The following is a 16060-nucleotide window of genomic DNA, read 5'->3' as shown; positions in this document are numbered from 1 at the left end:
ATTTTTTAAAGCATGTTTTTGTTTATTTTGATTTAGGTTTTAAAAAAATTCACACTAAGTTTTAAGTTTTGGTCAACAATAATAACCTTACACCACAGTGGTATCAGTTTTTGGATCTTGTTCCTGGCAAGTGAGCATAGTTCTCAAAATGTCAAACACTAATTTTACTACACACTTGTGCCACGGCACTATTTGGCTCATTCGTGCTGTTGGCAAAGTGACATATTTAATCACATTAATAAAAGTTTAAAGACATTAGGCGTAGTAGTGTTTTTCAGTGTTTATGCAAGGAAAAAAAAGGGTCCCTTTAGCCTTTTGCTAGGTGGTTGCTAGACAACACGATGACATCATAGTATTTGATAATGATAAAAACCTTCAGGGGCCTAAATGTATCTGTGTACCAAGTTTAGTGGCTCAACTCCTAATGGTCTAGGAGGAGTTTGCGGACAAACAAGCAAACAGACAGACGTTTGCGTATCATAGTCACATTTATTACATTTACGAACAATTAAATAATCATCAACAACGTGAGCTGTCACTAGTTGAGCCTTTAAATTAAGTAACATTTATAGCCCTCCCAACAGTCTCTTACTGTTAGATATTTAGAGTAATTTTAAATTACATCTCTCTGGACTTTCCCTTCTTCCCTCGTCTCTGTTGTCCCCCTGTGTTCTCGCCTGCTGTTTGTTCTCCTCATCATTGTGCACTTCAGTCCTCTTCAGTCTTCTTTGACAGGACTTGAAAGGGAGCAGGGAATTGGCCGGTGTGTATGAGACCGTGTGTGAGACCAAAAAAGAGGCGACTGTTGGCTGCGAGCACTGCTTGGCTTTGTTTTTCTCCGCCTGTGCTGATGTCATTAGATAGGATAAAGACTTTTTTGTGTTCCCAGAGGAGCAGCAGTGAGCAGAAAATGTGACCACCTAGAATAGATCAAATGCTTACTGTGTGTGTGTGTGTGTGTGTCTGTGTGCGAACATGAGTGTTTGAGTAATTTGGATATAAAATTCCATGCTTTGTCCTCTTTTGTGCATCCATCCTCACTATCTGACTCAACATTTCCATGTAATCCTTGTTTTGTTTTCACAGTCTCATCCTCCGTCTGTAGTTGCTCATTATTTCTTTTCCCCTTGCTTGTGGTGTTGCTGGTGTTGTGTGCGTGTGTTTGTGGCTGTGGGTCTTAATTTGTGAGACTGTATGTACAGTGATACTAGCCCAGGCCCCGTGTGTCAGGCCTGCCTGGAGAAAAATTATGGAGGTCCCTTCAGCGGATCAGCAAAGGCTGGACGAGGTCAAGGCAAAGTTGTGACCTTTGGGGGCGTGACTGAGATCGAGCAGCCAATAGACACAGTCATGTCGAGTGAAGGCGAGGAGACGGAGTTACTTAGACGACTCCTTTCCAAGGCAACCGTAGCCATGCCTACCATTGGCCTGGGCTCCCAGCTTTCAGAGCGGGAACGCAGGTATGGACGCGGCCAAACAGAGGCAACTTAGTGGTTTGAATTCCAAGTCGCTTGCATTAGTATGGATCGCACCAAGGAAGCTTTTGTGCTGCATCACTTGTTGCATTGCTCCTACTTGAATTTGTATAATAGGTAGTTTGAATGGTCTTTGCTGCAATGTCCTGATTTGCTTGTAGTTTTAATGGGCAAGGAAAGCCTACACACTGACACACACACATGCATGTAGTAAATACTGCAGCAAACGGAGCTTGATAAATCTGCCGGGCAGCTCATACGTCAGCTGTAGGGGTTTTTCCTGGTTCAGAATGAGCCTTTAATAGAAGACCATGTACACAAGCACTATTTTCCTTTGGCTCTGACTACATTCTCTCTAAGAGGCTGTCAGAATTTGTTATATGCAGGAAAAACCCTGTCGCAGATTTATCCTTAAATCTGATTTATGAAAGCCACATGATTTAGTTATTAAGAAAAGTCATGGTCTCACTTATTTAAAGAGCAAATTTTGACCAGTTTTGTCAGGGTGTTGACTAAGCGATGTCTCATTATGTTTCTCGAACACGTTGAGATGGTCACTTCGAACCTGGAACAAACATTCGCTCACATTCAAGAACTAGAATTTGATGCTCAGTCTATTTTTGTCCCCATTAATTATATTATTATACAGATATATAATAAAATAGAAAATGAAAATATGAAACACTTCACTTTTAAAGTGTTTTATTTTTCATCATCAAGTGAACATCTGTTGATGTTGTGCACTTTTCTGGCCATTAATATCCGAGGGGGAGATTGTCACAATATGTCAGCCATGCACATACAAATGTACAAGATGATAATAATAATAACTAAAACTCCTCTTGAATATCTTAGTTTTGTACCTTTGTCACGTTTGTGTGCTTTTTCCCCCCTAAATCTTGAATGTTGATATTTTCTTCTCTGGTCTGTGCTCATGCTGCTGTGCTTTTCTGCATGTCGATGCCTGGGCTTTGTGGCCATATCTGGGTCATCTGCAGGTGCACGTGACCTGTTTTTTTCTGCTGTAGTTTGAGCCTTTATGCAATACTCCAACAGCCAGGTAGTTGGAGCCGACCCCAATCAAACTACCTCTCCCTCTGATGACCTCCCACCCTGGACCACCAAGGCCGCTCCCACTCCCGCTGAGATCGATGCCTGCCTGGCTCAATATGAGGGGAGAACAGAGGAAGAGGAGGAGGAGGAAGAAGAAGAGGGGAGAGTCCCAGATCTTCAGAAAGACGACATGATGGCAAGGAGGACGGGAGTTTTCCATAAACAAAGCACCTCTACAGTGACTTACAACCGCTTCCTACCTCTGCCTGCCTCCAAACGCTGCACACAGGGAGAGGTAACCACAGACGCTGCTCCGCAGAACAAGAAGAAAGTGCAGGCAGACAGGAGCAAGAAACTGGACGTCAGGTGGGCTGAGCTGTGATCTGGAGTGTGTCTAACAGGGTGCAGATGCAACTAACAAGCTCGGGTGTTGTTTGCATCATAAAAGAGGTTCTAAAACTTGGTGTTTAGTTCTTTCAGTTAAAAGACTTTTTGTCACAGAGTGGAGCACCAGCAGCCCATGGAAGCACCTCAACAGCAGGTCGAGACAACAGTGATCCAATCAGCGTCTCAGGGAGAGTGGGAATACGGTGATAATGAGGATGAGTGTGGTGAAAATGTGCCTGCGCCTGACCCGGAGAAAGATGATATGATGGCTCGAAGGACGGGGTCGTTCCAAAAAGCGAGCACAGCTAAAAGAAATCAGTTCCTGCCTGTACCTGGATCAGTGAAGTATAACATCAGTCCAGTGTCTGCTATGAAGCAGCTCCACAGCAAGCCTAAGCTGACAGAAAAGAAGGAGGGTGAAAGGTATTTAATGAAAAGAAATCGTGGCACATGTGAACTACTGCAACTAACAAAGAGCGTTTACTGGCAAGGATTAAGGTTTAATGATGTTTACTTTACATCTTCAAGTACTAACATTAGCATGTGTCCTGGGTGAATTACAGTCCCGACTTGCCTGCGTTGTTGCTGTGAGTGTTTCTGAATGCCTGCAGCGTGGGGTGTGATGTTCATTCATTCATATGAAAGGATTGGTTGACTTTGATTTGCTGCTGTGGTCGGATTCTCGCAGCTCTGTTTCCCACGTGGTTTGGCTCATTTGTGCTTTGGTTGAACTAATGTGGTTGAATGTTTTGTCGTGACATCTAACGTAGGCTTTGTTTGGCGTGACTTTTGTCGTTGTTGTGTAAAGGACTGTTGGCTATGAATCACGGCTGAATCGCTGAATCACTTAAATGGCTGCTGTTTCAGTGTGAAGAGGTTGAAACTCTTAAAGGTTGGGTCACCCTAATTATGTAAAAAGGTCAACTTGAAAAAGTCTATAAATACTTAATCTGTCTTTGGCAGAGATCTGGCTTTAGGGATGAGAAACACATTTATGCAAATTATAAAAATTCTCCAAATCTATAAAACTGCCAGAAAGCTTTGCCTATTTATGTAAACTAGTACTTACCCATGCTGCAGTGCTGTGTAGTATTTTCATGCTGTTGGCAAACCAATATACTTCATCACTCTAAGAGAGTGTGATTACTTAAAGTAATTTTGGGTCCCCAGTAATGCTCAGATCCTTCTAGTCCATTGTTAGGTGGTTGCCATGCAACATGATGGCATTATAATATATCATATATCTCATAATATGTCATGTTCATGTTTTGTGAACATAAATAGAATCTTAATAAAGTGAAATGATGCAAAAGTATCATTTTACAAGATGATATAACATGTAGTAGCAAGATTTACCTGTGTGCCATGTTCAATATCCAGTTAAATTACCATCATTACAAATAATTACCTAAATCGTCTGCATCACTCTCTAAATATATTGTTCTGGTAGTCTGGTTGTTTTGTTGATAATGACATTTGTATCATTGTACAATTTCCAATAAAGAAAGATGCTTTCAGGTGTTCCTTAGGGGGTCTCTACAGCAGGTAGCTCCGCATATTTGATCTGGCAGATTTTTACACCAATGACGTAATGCCTTTCTGAACACAACCCCAAAGGGATTTGTGTCTTCCAGAATGAAACCAGGGATCTTTTTCTTCTTAGGTTAATATGTAAACTAAGCCACATCATTATGGAGCCACTATAATCTGCTCAGTTCAGTTTTTCAACTGCAGAGAACTGCAACAATCCTCTATAAGCAAGCACTTGGCAACCGTATGAAGGAAGAACACCCCTTCAACAGCAAGAGACTTGGTAGCTACTACAGAGAGCATCTAGTGTAATACAGTGTGACTTTAAAATGAATCTGTGAGCTGTTTTAGTTAGTTCATCGCCCCCTGATGAAACAGTCTAAAAACTCACACTCCACTTTCTTGGTTCAACAGCAAAGTTGAACTTACAGTAGATCAGATGAAAAGTTGACAAGAAAAGCATTATTATGTCGTTTGGGTGACCCGACTCTTTAAGCACTGTCTAACCATTCCCGCTCAGTGATCTCATAGCAGGCTGTAACAGACCCAGAGTGGATCAGCTTTCAGTCTTCAGTGATGCAGTTTTAATTTCCCCTATAAGCATATTTTCTGTTAATATTGGCCTTGTCACTGGGTTGCTGTTCCAGCAGTATTGTTGCTGTGGCAGCAGAGCCACAGGCCCTGCCCTCCAAAGCTCCAACCAGTCCCACGTTTGCAGTGCTGAGAGAAAGGCGTGAGGAAAAGGAGGAAAAGGAGGAAAAGCAAGAAAGCGGAGGTGCGATGGTCCCTAATACCTCTGCCACAGTTACTGCTGAACCCCTCTTTTCTCCTTCACTCGTGCCTGCACCCAGTCCTGGTCCTGCACAAGTCTGTAGTGTAAAGTCAGGGCTGGAAAAGCAGAAAGTGGAGGAGAGAGTTGAGGAAAAAGCTGAGGTGGAGGAGAGAAAGGAGGATGCAAATGAGAAACCTCGAAAGAAACCCTTCTGGCTGGAGGACGACGAGCTTCCTCCAATGATGTGAGATAACTGTTAAGCTTTTTGTGCATGTGTTATCACTCCCCCTCCCAGATTTGATGAATGGGATCGTTGCTCTGCTTTTCTAGCAGGTTTTATTTGTTATGATTTTGTTCAGATGTGCAAAGCAAAACGTTTCCCTCTGTTAGCGATTCACACGTTAAATTGCTAGCTTTGAAAAATATTGTGTGCATTTAGGGCGCCTGCAAACCCCGCTCTTACCCATACCCTCACCTGCTCTTTCCTCTCATTTACTTGCTGTTTTAGGATGAGCCGACGTGTTGCTTTTATGTCTGAGGACACCGAGTAAGTGTTTATCTGTGAATCTGGATGAGCACCTGCATGATAACAATATGGACACACTACACATGCCACAATTCACGAGTAGAATCCAAAAATATGCTCACAATAATGTGCTTTGATACATTTTAATTCATCAATAGCGTCAGGCTTTTTGTTTCCATTGATTGCTTTTACATATGAAACTACACATCAACATAGACTCCTTCATCAGATTGTACCACATTGCAAAGTTGAATGACTGTGTTTCTTAGCTTATGTTCATAGACTGTATATAAAAGATGGACACAGCCACTGTGCCACACTCACTGGTTAGTATGGTTAGTTAGTAAGTCCCATATGCTTGGAGATGAGCATTTTTTTTCAACCACTATGTTGATGTTTCAAAACTGTACTCAATGAGGAAGAAGTGGATCTGGTATAAACCCAGCTTCTCAGTCTACCGGGGACCATAACACACTTGAAACCAGGAAGTGAGCCCATAAATTCATCAGGAAAGGTCACGAAGAAACGAAGCACAGCCGTTTTCCATTTTACCGTGTACAACTGGAAGCCTCTTTTTCCATCCACAGGAGTCGTCCCCTGCTGGTGTTAACAGGAGTGCAGGTTTTAAACCTAGAAGCCATGACCATCTTTTATATACAGTCTTTGCTCAGTTTATTAGCTGGTTCGTGATTAGTTTGCAGAAGCAGTAACATGTCTTTGCTAGTGTTACTGTGTTGAGACACGGGCAACACATACACAACTAATATACAGAAAGATTGATTTTATTATATTTTTTCTATCATGCTGTATTTGTTTTTTTTCATGTATAAATAATATATTCATCCTTGAACCAAAAGAACCCAGATCCAGAATAGGACATATGGACATTATCCAGACTTTAAAAAGAAAGGTTGTTACCTTGTGAACAATATTTTTAAAAAAAACCCATTTATTTCTAACTTCTGTCAAAGTAGCAAAGAAAGTTAAGGAGGGCAGTTTGTATTCTTAGTGGACAGTTGTTGGTTGTGCATGTCTTTCTCTGTGTTTGTGTATATTTATAGAAAAAAAAAAAATCGCAGTTGCATTTATTTTCAAGACTTTTCCTGTTTTTGCTGCTTTTGTTTTTTTTAATCATGGACTATGTGTTGTTTTAGACTAGTGCTTGGGTGTTATTTTAGGCTCTGTATTATACACACGTTGATGTCACTAAATGCAAATAGATTAAATTTGCTGGAGGGGTTTTCCAGAGCCAAATCAGGCAAAATTATTAACTGTGGCGTTTTAGGGATTTATCTAAAGTAACACTATAGCCTTTGTTTTTCTAGGAGTGTGAGTATGGGTGACATGCTTAACGAGGAGGAGGTGGGACACTTACCGTCGCTGAGCCAATCGCGACATGAACACATGCACGAGCAGTACAACAACTTTCTGGAGGATGAGGACCACTGGCAAGATGTGAGTGATGTGAGGAAGCATTTAGGGTGCATTGGGAAAAATAAGAACCACATATTAATGATGTGAACTTGTGACAGGACCTGGCTCGCTGGAAGAATCGCCGCCGCAGCGCGTCACAGGATCTAATCAGAAAGGAGGAGGAGAGGAAGAGAATAGAAAAGAGGATGAAGGGGGAGGGACGTGACGGGAATAAGAGGAAGAGCATTAAGACTTATAAAGAGATCGTGGAGGAGAAGTAAGGATTATACAGAGACCATTTTCTTGCTTTCCTTACAAACATACTTTATTTAGTGTCGTGACAGTATTTCTACCTTTGGACAAATCCTTTGTGTTGCTGCTCTTTTTAGGGAGCGCAGAGAAGCAGATCTGTGTGAAGCCTACAGAAGCGCAGCGACTCCAGAGGAGGCAGCCTTGGTTTTGCAGCGCTATGCTCTCCGCTTCACCATCAGTGATGCAGTACTGGACAGCCTAAAACTACCCAGATCCACCTCCACACCCAAAAACGAACTAAATGAGCTGGACAAAGAGCAGAAGCCAGAATCACCTGTTAATAACGCTGTGATGTCAGAGGCTCTGCGCCAACCAGAATCACCTGTTAATAACGCTGAGATGTCAGAGGCTCTGCGCCAACCAGAATCGCATGTAGTTACAAATCAGGAGCACATGAAACCTGAAGAGATAGAGACAGACACAGCAGATCAGCAAGAAAAATTAGCCACCAGCCCTCTAACACCAAACAGTCCAACCAGTCCTCTGTCCACAGTCACAGACTCACAGAGTGTGTCACCTCAGTCTCTGGAGTTTAATGAACCCCAGACCCAACTAATGGAGTCTCCGACTGCGCAACAGGCTGCGATCACAGGAGATCCACAGCCTCAGACAAAACACACTTCACCTCAGAGTGCGCAAGGGCAGCCTCACCCCACACAGTCGGCAAACGCTCTCCCCTCCCCACCATCTGTGTCCTCCAGGCCCATCCCTCTGCTGGCAGCCAAACCCTACTGCCAGCCTGGGGCCGTCCTCCCTGGGCACAAACCTATTAAGGTAATGACTCAGATCCATCAGGATTGTCTGATAGCTGGTGCCTGTGTTGTTTGTAGCTTTTAATGTTTTTAAAGTTTTATTATTTTCCTCTTGCTCATCAAAACCTTTTGTAATACTTTTCATGAAAAAAATTATAACATCTCAGCTTCTCACTGGAGAAGAACTTTTAGAATAATCATTAATTAATTAATCTTTAACCTTAATTTTCTGAAAATATCATGGGCGACTTTTTTATTAGTATTGTTTTTTAAAGTATTCATTATGAAGATTTAAACACTAATGAAAATGTAAAACTGTATGTAAAATGTATTATAGAAAATGTATTTTCCCATCCATATAGTCTAGGTAAAAACAACGCTAAACTATCCCTGTAGTCCTGATGTTTGTTTACATGTAAATAACACTAATTACTAATGGCAAAATTTAAAGCCTTCACATGGCTAAATGGTTAATGCTTAGATTAGACATTGCAATGCAAGTGTAAGCAAATATCAGTTTCGGTAAGAATGAAAACAAAAGTGGACCCAGCAGCAGACATGGGAAGCAAAATGTGAAAACTAAAGCTGAGCTTTATACATTTTTTATTAAGAAAGAAAAGGTGAAATGAAAAATGTACAAGCCCCCCAAAATAATTGAAAAGTAGGGAAAGGGAACGGAGGCAGCAGGCAGTCAGACTACAGAGACAAACAGGTGAACAGAGGGAAATGACAGGAGGGAACGGGACACAGGTGTGGGCAGAAAGCAGGCAGAAACAACATGTGAAAACAGGAGGTAAACACAAGAGACACATAACAAAAAACAAGTAGATGAAAGTGTTTGCACGCATAGACATGGCTGAGGGAGTCAAAGGCAGGAGAACACTGAGGAGTTGTCAATAACAGAAGCAAGACAAGGACCAAAAGCTCGATAAATGCAAGAATCAAAAACTTCACAAGCAGCAGAACAGCATTGATAACAAAACAGAAACAAATCTCAATAATATTAAACAAGAATCCAAAACTGAGAAACAACACAAAAGCCCCATCAGTGTCAACAACTGTATGACTTTTCCTGTCATACAATAATTGGAGTCTTGTGTAAAAACAGATCATTATAAGCAGCAATTTTTTTTTATTATTAACGAATAATGTGCCTTGATGAACACACTAGCCCTTACATATGCTTTTAACTACATTATATAATAAGCAATCCAGTTAAAAAGTTGAACTTTCTGACAGTTGGTGAACATGGTTTAGGCTTTACAGGGTTAAAGTTTGTACAGTTTTAGTAAATGCCAAATAGGTTGGCTATAGTTACTCATCGCCTTTCTCTGCTTTCCTCTCACAAGGACGGGTTGGTACGAGTGAATGGAGACCAGACGGAGGAGCTAACTGTTTCCACTCCACCTACCTCCCCTCAGCACTCACCACAGGAGACCAAAGATGTTTTATCCAAAGAGGCGGAGAAAGATGCTCCACCTGTGGAGGCTGTTAAAAGTGCCGAGACTGCAGAGCAGCAGCCTACGGAGTCAGAGAAGTCAACACCGTCTTCAGGCTCTGCCATCAGCTCCCTGATCGAAGGTCGAAACTGTATCATCACAACAACTATTGTGACAGAGCTTACGCAGAAGGTTGTGGAGCCGCTTCACACAGACACCCAAAACGACGGAGAGGTAATGCTACAAGTGACATATTAAAAGATGCTTCCTATTTGTCCCATTTAGCAAAAATACCACACAAAAACTTTCATTCTGCTACAGTCATTTCTTCCAGTGATGGATCTCCCTTGTAAAGCAAAAGTATAGTTTAAAGAAGATCACGTTATTGAACACTTACATTAATGTAAAACAGCAGCTGCATAGGGTGTAAAGAGAAAATTCATCAGAGTAGTCTTGAGCAATAGTTCTCCACGGTTTCTGAAGGTCTTTCAAAAAAAAATTGTATTGGTCATTATAGAAAGTTGCACAAGGCCCAGTATGAGAGAAATAAGTATTTAGAACTATGAATCACGCAAAGCCACTCAAGCAGGGTTAATTAAGTTTTCATTAATTATTTTCCCTGCCTTTTTATTACCACTGGATAGTTTATAAATATAGTTGAATATTCACCCCACATATTCACAGGTTGAGACCACTGGCTTGTTTGAGAAACCAGAGGATGAAAAAAATACTCAACCATCTTCCACACCCAGCAGCATGGAAGAATATTCTCCCACCGTCTCGGGTAAAACTGCATTTCAAACAAATCCTTCACAGCGTAGCCGTCCCGTTTCATTTCTCTAATATATTCTGCTTGCGTCTGTCTCGTTCCACAGAAGGACTTGAGGAGAGCAGTGTGACCGTGAGTATCTCTGAGCAGCTCCAGCTCCTCCTTTCTGTTTCTCCTTCATTCTTTAATATGATCCTGTCCTGACCCTTCGTCTCCAGTGGTCACTGTAGTCGCTGTAGACTTGTCCTCTCACCTTTCCTCTCTTTCTGTCCTTTTGGTGGGTATACATGTGTGTGTCTGTGGTTGTTGGTCGGGTCTGGGTAGATTGAGACCCCCATGTTGAACTTGGCTAAACGTGTTAATCACTGGGTCTGGGACCCCAATGAGGAGCGTAAGCGCTTGGAAAGGTGGCAACAGGAGCAGGAGCGCCTCCTAAAGGTACTGCAGTGTAATGATGTGTATGTGCACGAATGCCTTGCAGAAAACAGACTGCACGCGATGTAATGGACACGTGTGTAAATGTTGTGTGTGTGTGTGTGTGTGTGTGTGTGTGTGTGTGTGTGTGTGTGTGTGTCACATGTGTTTTCTGAGCATTCAGAAATTAACATGAACGTGTTTCACTTCAGGAGCAATACCAGCGAGAACAAGAGAAGCTGATGAAGGAATGGGAGAAAGCACAGCTCGAGGTGGAAGAGGAGGAGAGGAAGCACAATGAAGAGGTGCAAACATCTAAACAGACTCACTTTAAGCTAAAAAAAAAAAAAAAAAAAAAAAAAACTATGTGTGCTGGTTCTGCACGTCCTATTTTTCATCTTTGATTTTTCGTTTTCTCTGTGCTTCTTCCAGGAAAGACGGATTCTAGAGGAGACCGTCACACCCCTCAATCCTACCGGCCTGTTAAACCAGGTGTCAGGACAGACAGCGACAACCTCACCTGGTACAGAAAACGACAACGCAAAGGGAAAAAATGTTCCTCTGCAGCACAATGGCCAAAAAATCTCTACAGGGAATGAAGATCAGCATGCATCAAAGCTGCATTTCTTCCAAGGTGAGCATGAAGTTCTTACATTTCTGAACATAACCGACGAAGCGTGCAGAGGGAAAACACAAACATCTGAAGAAGTTGGATCAAAGAAGCTTTAGCCTCCAAAGGACAAAGTTTATAATGAGAACAGTTTAAGCATTCTTTAGAGTTTATCATACTATGTTATTCATTTTCATAGATTCTGGGGCCGATGTTGAACCTTCAAAGAAACAGGAATTGTGGAAAACAGCCTCTCTGGACCGCAATACTCAGCTGAACCAGGGACAGGTTGTTAAAAGGTACACCAGGTGGCTGTATATGCTTGTATCTACACCCTTGTGTTATTTTAATTACAGTTGTTTTACTTATTGGATTGAATTCTGGCAGCAGCAGTTCGCACTTTCGCTCTCTCTGGAGAGCCCTGTGATAAAATGGCAACCTCTCCTGATCTCACCCCATGCCAGCTGAGATAGACTGACCCTGAACTGGATAAGGGGGATAAGAAAATGGATATTAAAGTTTTAAGAACAAACAGCTAGAATTATTACATGACTGTGTTTTATTTTAGTTATTGTAAGCAAACACTTTGAACAGTGGATCCTGGGTTAGAGATTCAGAGATAACTTCATAAATCATAAAATACAATACAATGTAGGTTAAAATGCACTGAACATAAAAAAAAACACCCAATTATAAACCTATACATACATGCCTGGTGTTAATATTCAATTGTCAGAAGATTTAAGTCGTTTCTTTTGTTTGTTTGTTTGTTTTTTGGGGGGGGTTGCTAGCATGGCACATATCTTTCAGCTGTGTATGTGAATATTTTTCTTTTTTTAACCTCAGATCTGGATCTCATGATGGTGTTACAAGTGAACAACAGTCCTCCTCTCCAAAGCCTCAGCCTCCCTCACCCAGCAGGTGATGATGCTACCACACATATGCACCAATGAATACCTGAAACATTACCACAGATCAGCGGATTGAAGATCCATTAATGTGGGGAAAGCAGAGTTTGTATCTGACTAACTGTTCCCCTGCTCTCTTTTTTGTGTAGGTGTGTTAGTGGAAAGAGGCTGTGCACTGGTTGTTCTCAGCCTCTGGGAAAAGGCGCTGCTATGATCATAGATACGCTGGGACTGTTTTTCCACATACACTGTTTCAAGGTTAGCACGCTAATGCAGAATAATTAGATGATTTTATTTTTCCTCCATATCGAAGCAGATACGCAGAGATCACCTGAGCACATCTACACCCACCAGCCACTATATTAGGTACACCTTTTCACCTGCTTCTAAAAACGAATACCTATTCAACCAGTCACATGGCAGCCGCTCAGTGTAGACATGGTCAAGATGGCCTGCTTATGTTCAAAGTGAGCATCAGAATGTGGAAGAATGTAGTTTAAGTGACTTTGAAGGAGGCCTGGTAGCCAACACTAACTCAAATAACCACTTGTTACAACCAAGTATGAAAAAGAGCATGTCTGAACGCACAACATGTCTGATTGGAAGCAAAAGACTACTCCAGAGCCACTCCTGTCAGCTAAGAAACCTTAGACACAATTTGCTCTTTTAGTCATAATAGACTATGTGCACGTTAGCATATGCTACTTCCAGTGCGGAAACTCCTGTGGGGAGCTTTGTTTCCGGTGTCCTATTCACGCCCTGTTTACGGTCCAAAACAAGTTAAGCAAATGAATGAATCAAGCGGCGATGTACATTTCTATAGATGTCTTGGGCATTTACCCAATATATCTGTAAATGATGTTCATCGACTTGTCGATATTTTTTCCCCGCGCCTCAGAGCAAAAGAGAAAAGGGATTTAAATGTTATATTTCTCAGCTGTCCCTCGTTTATCGCGGGTGTTATGTTCTAAAAATAACCAGCGATAGGTGAAATCAAGTAGCCAATTTTATTTTTTGACGGTGCAAAACGTTTCGTCGACATCGTCGACATACAATACTGCACTTCAGAGTCACACTGCTAACGATCGATGCAGTGATTCTGTACTGTACAGTAGAGACGTCACGGAGGAGATCGTCTGCAGCGATCAGGACGCAGGACACAATGTGATGTAAAAAAAAAAACCCAAAAAAACATGCAAACTTGCACTAAAAAATCTGCGAAACAGCGAGGTGAAAGGTGAACCGCGTTATTAGCGAGGGACCACTGTAATTTTGAAGGTAAGTCACAACATACCCTTCGTACATACTAATGTATAGAAACCGTTACCAGCAATCGTTCATTTTTTGTGTGGCTTTTTTCACGGTTTGTTAACATGCTGTGTAGGTGTGTACTTGACTAGCTGATATCAACATAACGGCGGAAACATCTGGTTTGACTATTCTTCACCTGTAGTTTGAATGCTGAACATTTGCCTGTTTAAATCATAAGACCAGTCACTATACAGAGATGTGCTTCTGAATGTGGACGATGTGTCTTCTGCTGCAGTGATGCAGTTCTGCTTGTGTTGAGTGATGTAAACAACTGATCGATCTAAACTCTTTAAACGTCAAAATTGATCATTAGATTTTTTATGACACAACAGTGGTGAGTGTTCCCACCTTCTGCTCTTTGTAACTTAACGCAATCTTTCCGTTTTCGAGTTTTGGACATGATTTTGGAGTATATCTTAGCAGTAGCGATTGACCGCAAAGTAAAGCTACCGGAAATGTACAACCCTACATCCGGTCTCAAACCAGGAAGTTAGCATTTTCTCGTGCACAGGGTCAATTGGACATTAGAAAACTGGAAAAACATTTCCTGGTTTTATGAGTCTCGATATCTGCTGCAACATTAAGACATGAAAGCATGGATCTATCCTGCTGGGTTGTGTAGTGATGCGGGGGATATTTTCTTGGCACACTTTGAGCCCCTTAGTGCCAACTGAGTATCATTTCAACATCACAAACTATCTAAATATTGTTGCTCAGTATTGTTGCTGACTATGTCCATCTCTTTATGACCACAGTGTACCAGTCTTTAATGACTAGAGTAGCACACCATATCCCAAAGCTGAAATAACCTCAAACTGAGCATCATCTCATCTTCACTGCCTACCTGACAATTTTTGCTGACCATCTCCATTCTTTTATGGCCACAGTGTACCCATCTTCTGTTGGCTACTTCCAGCAGGATCACACACCGAATCACAAAGCTCAAATACTCTCAAACTGGTCATTTAACACGACAGTGAGTTCACTGTACTCAAGTGGCCTCCACAGCCACCAGATCTCAATACAACAGAGCACCTTGCCAAAGTGGTGGGACAATTTCAAAGAGAGAAACGTTTGCAAAATTTGTACAGCTGAAAAATCTGCAGCAACCGTGTGATACTCTGATGAATGTTTCCAGCACCTTGTTGAATCTATGACAACTGATGGCTTAAGAAGCATTTCTGAAAGGAAAAATAAGGGGTGGGCAAGGGGGTCCAATCTGTTAGGTATACATAATAAAGTGGGTGAGTTTATATCACAATTATGTCCAAGGAAGAGAACACATAAAGAATTGATGCACAACAGGAGTAAAAATGAGAGTTTTCAACATGAAGACAGTCCTGTGTGTACATAATGTTAATTGCCGTATTTCCAAACGCAGTGTGGACTGTGTGGTGTACAGCTTGGTGACGCCACTGCAGGGACTGACGTACGGATTCGTAAGGGAATGCTGAGCTGCCACGAGTGCTACATTGCATCTCGGGGTGAGAAGACACGCACACCCACAAAAACCAGCACAGACGGACTGCATCCTGTCCTCCACACAGATGGCATACAAAACACATACCTAGCCTGTGTGATGTCACCCGTTGGTTTGTGGGCTCCATTTTGACTTCAGCTTTTTGACTGCTAACATCTTTTTTTTGTTTATCGGATTTTTGTAATGTCTGTGGTGTCTGAGTAACTTCTATAGTATGAGTATATACAGACATCGTTTCTGTCTTTATTTCACATACCAAACATTTTAGATAGTACAAACCTTTTCAGTGTAACCTTATTATATGACTGTTAATGTCTATTTCTGTTTGCAGGCCGAGGTCAGCCCACCACACTATGATGACCACTGTTTTGGAGCTGGACCCTCAGTGATTGGGTGGAGAACTCTTCTAAAACCCTGAATCACACTGAAACAGTCTTGATGCTACAAGTCATCATCTTTTTTCCTCCTTGAATGCACAACAGCTCACGTGGATGTTCACAACGAGGAGTCTGAATCCACGTGGGTCAAAAGTCTCAACTACATGGACTTGCAGGACTATCGCTATACTTGTTAACCGTACATGTGTATACACTTGTTTTTAGTATGTGTAGCATGGATGTAATCAAAAAACCAGTTTGTTTAGGCGTTTGCACATCCATACAAGACATTCAATAGGGATCTTACTCCAAGAGCTGAACACTACTGTCTGTAACACATCGGCCTCCCAAATCTTGACTCATTAACTCCTGCTTCTGCACTGATCATGTGACTCCACTCTCTTGAGTGTGATGCAAAAGGGGTTCAGGTTGGATAACCTGAAGTAGCTTGACCATTATAATGCCTTACTCATACCTTCTCCTTTATTTTTGGGTTTTGTGTTTACAGTTTTGCATGGATAAAAGTAACATA

The 16060-nt window shown here is 41.7% G+C and overlaps 1 protein-coding gene across 1 annotated transcript in view; it reads left to right on the top strand.

Moving 5' to 3' along the window:
* The window catches only part of LOC146385770 (uncharacterized), a 32642-nt gene that overhangs the window by 15879 nt on the left and 703 nt on the right, over window positions 1–16060 (top strand). The window contains exons 13-31 of the mRNA XM_084931697.1: window positions 1203–1460; window positions 2532–2894; window positions 3030–3338; window positions 5093–5461; window positions 5726–5764; window positions 7069–7198; window positions 7276–7433; window positions 7546–8242; window positions 9570–9893; window positions 10344–10443; window positions 10535–10560; window positions 10753–10866; window positions 11055–11147; window positions 11275–11476; window positions 11652–11751; window positions 12299–12373; window positions 12510–12618; window positions 15053–15155; window positions 15483–16060. The exon at window positions 15483–16060 is cut by the window's right edge and continues 703 nt beyond it. Coding sequence (XP_084787823.1) covers window positions 1203–1460; window positions 2532–2894; window positions 3030–3338; window positions 5093–5461; window positions 5726–5764; window positions 7069–7198; window positions 7276–7433; window positions 7546–8242; window positions 9570–9893; window positions 10344–10443; window positions 10535–10560; window positions 10753–10866; window positions 11055–11147; window positions 11275–11476; window positions 11652–11751; window positions 12299–12373; window positions 12510–12618; window positions 15053–15155; window positions 15483–15508 — 3595 coding nt within the window. The 3' untranslated portion in view covers window positions 15509–16060. The remainder of the gene's footprint in view (window positions 1–1202; window positions 1461–2531; window positions 2895–3029; window positions 3339–5092; window positions 5462–5725; window positions 5765–7068; window positions 7199–7275; window positions 7434–7545; window positions 8243–9569; window positions 9894–10343; window positions 10444–10534; window positions 10561–10752; window positions 10867–11054; window positions 11148–11274; window positions 11477–11651; window positions 11752–12298; window positions 12374–12509; window positions 12619–15052; window positions 15156–15482) is intronic.

This window comes from Perissodus microlepis, chromosome 6 (assembly GCF_051167445.1).
Source record: "Perissodus microlepis isolate ML-2025 ecotype Zambia chromosome 6, ASM5116744v1, whole genome shotgun sequence".
NCBI classification, from domain to species: domain Eukaryota; kingdom Metazoa; phylum Chordata; class Actinopteri; order Cichliformes; family Cichlidae; genus Perissodus; species Perissodus microlepis.
The sequence above is the reverse complement of the archived record's forward strand: the minus strand, read 5'-3'. Positions and strand labels throughout refer to the sequence as shown.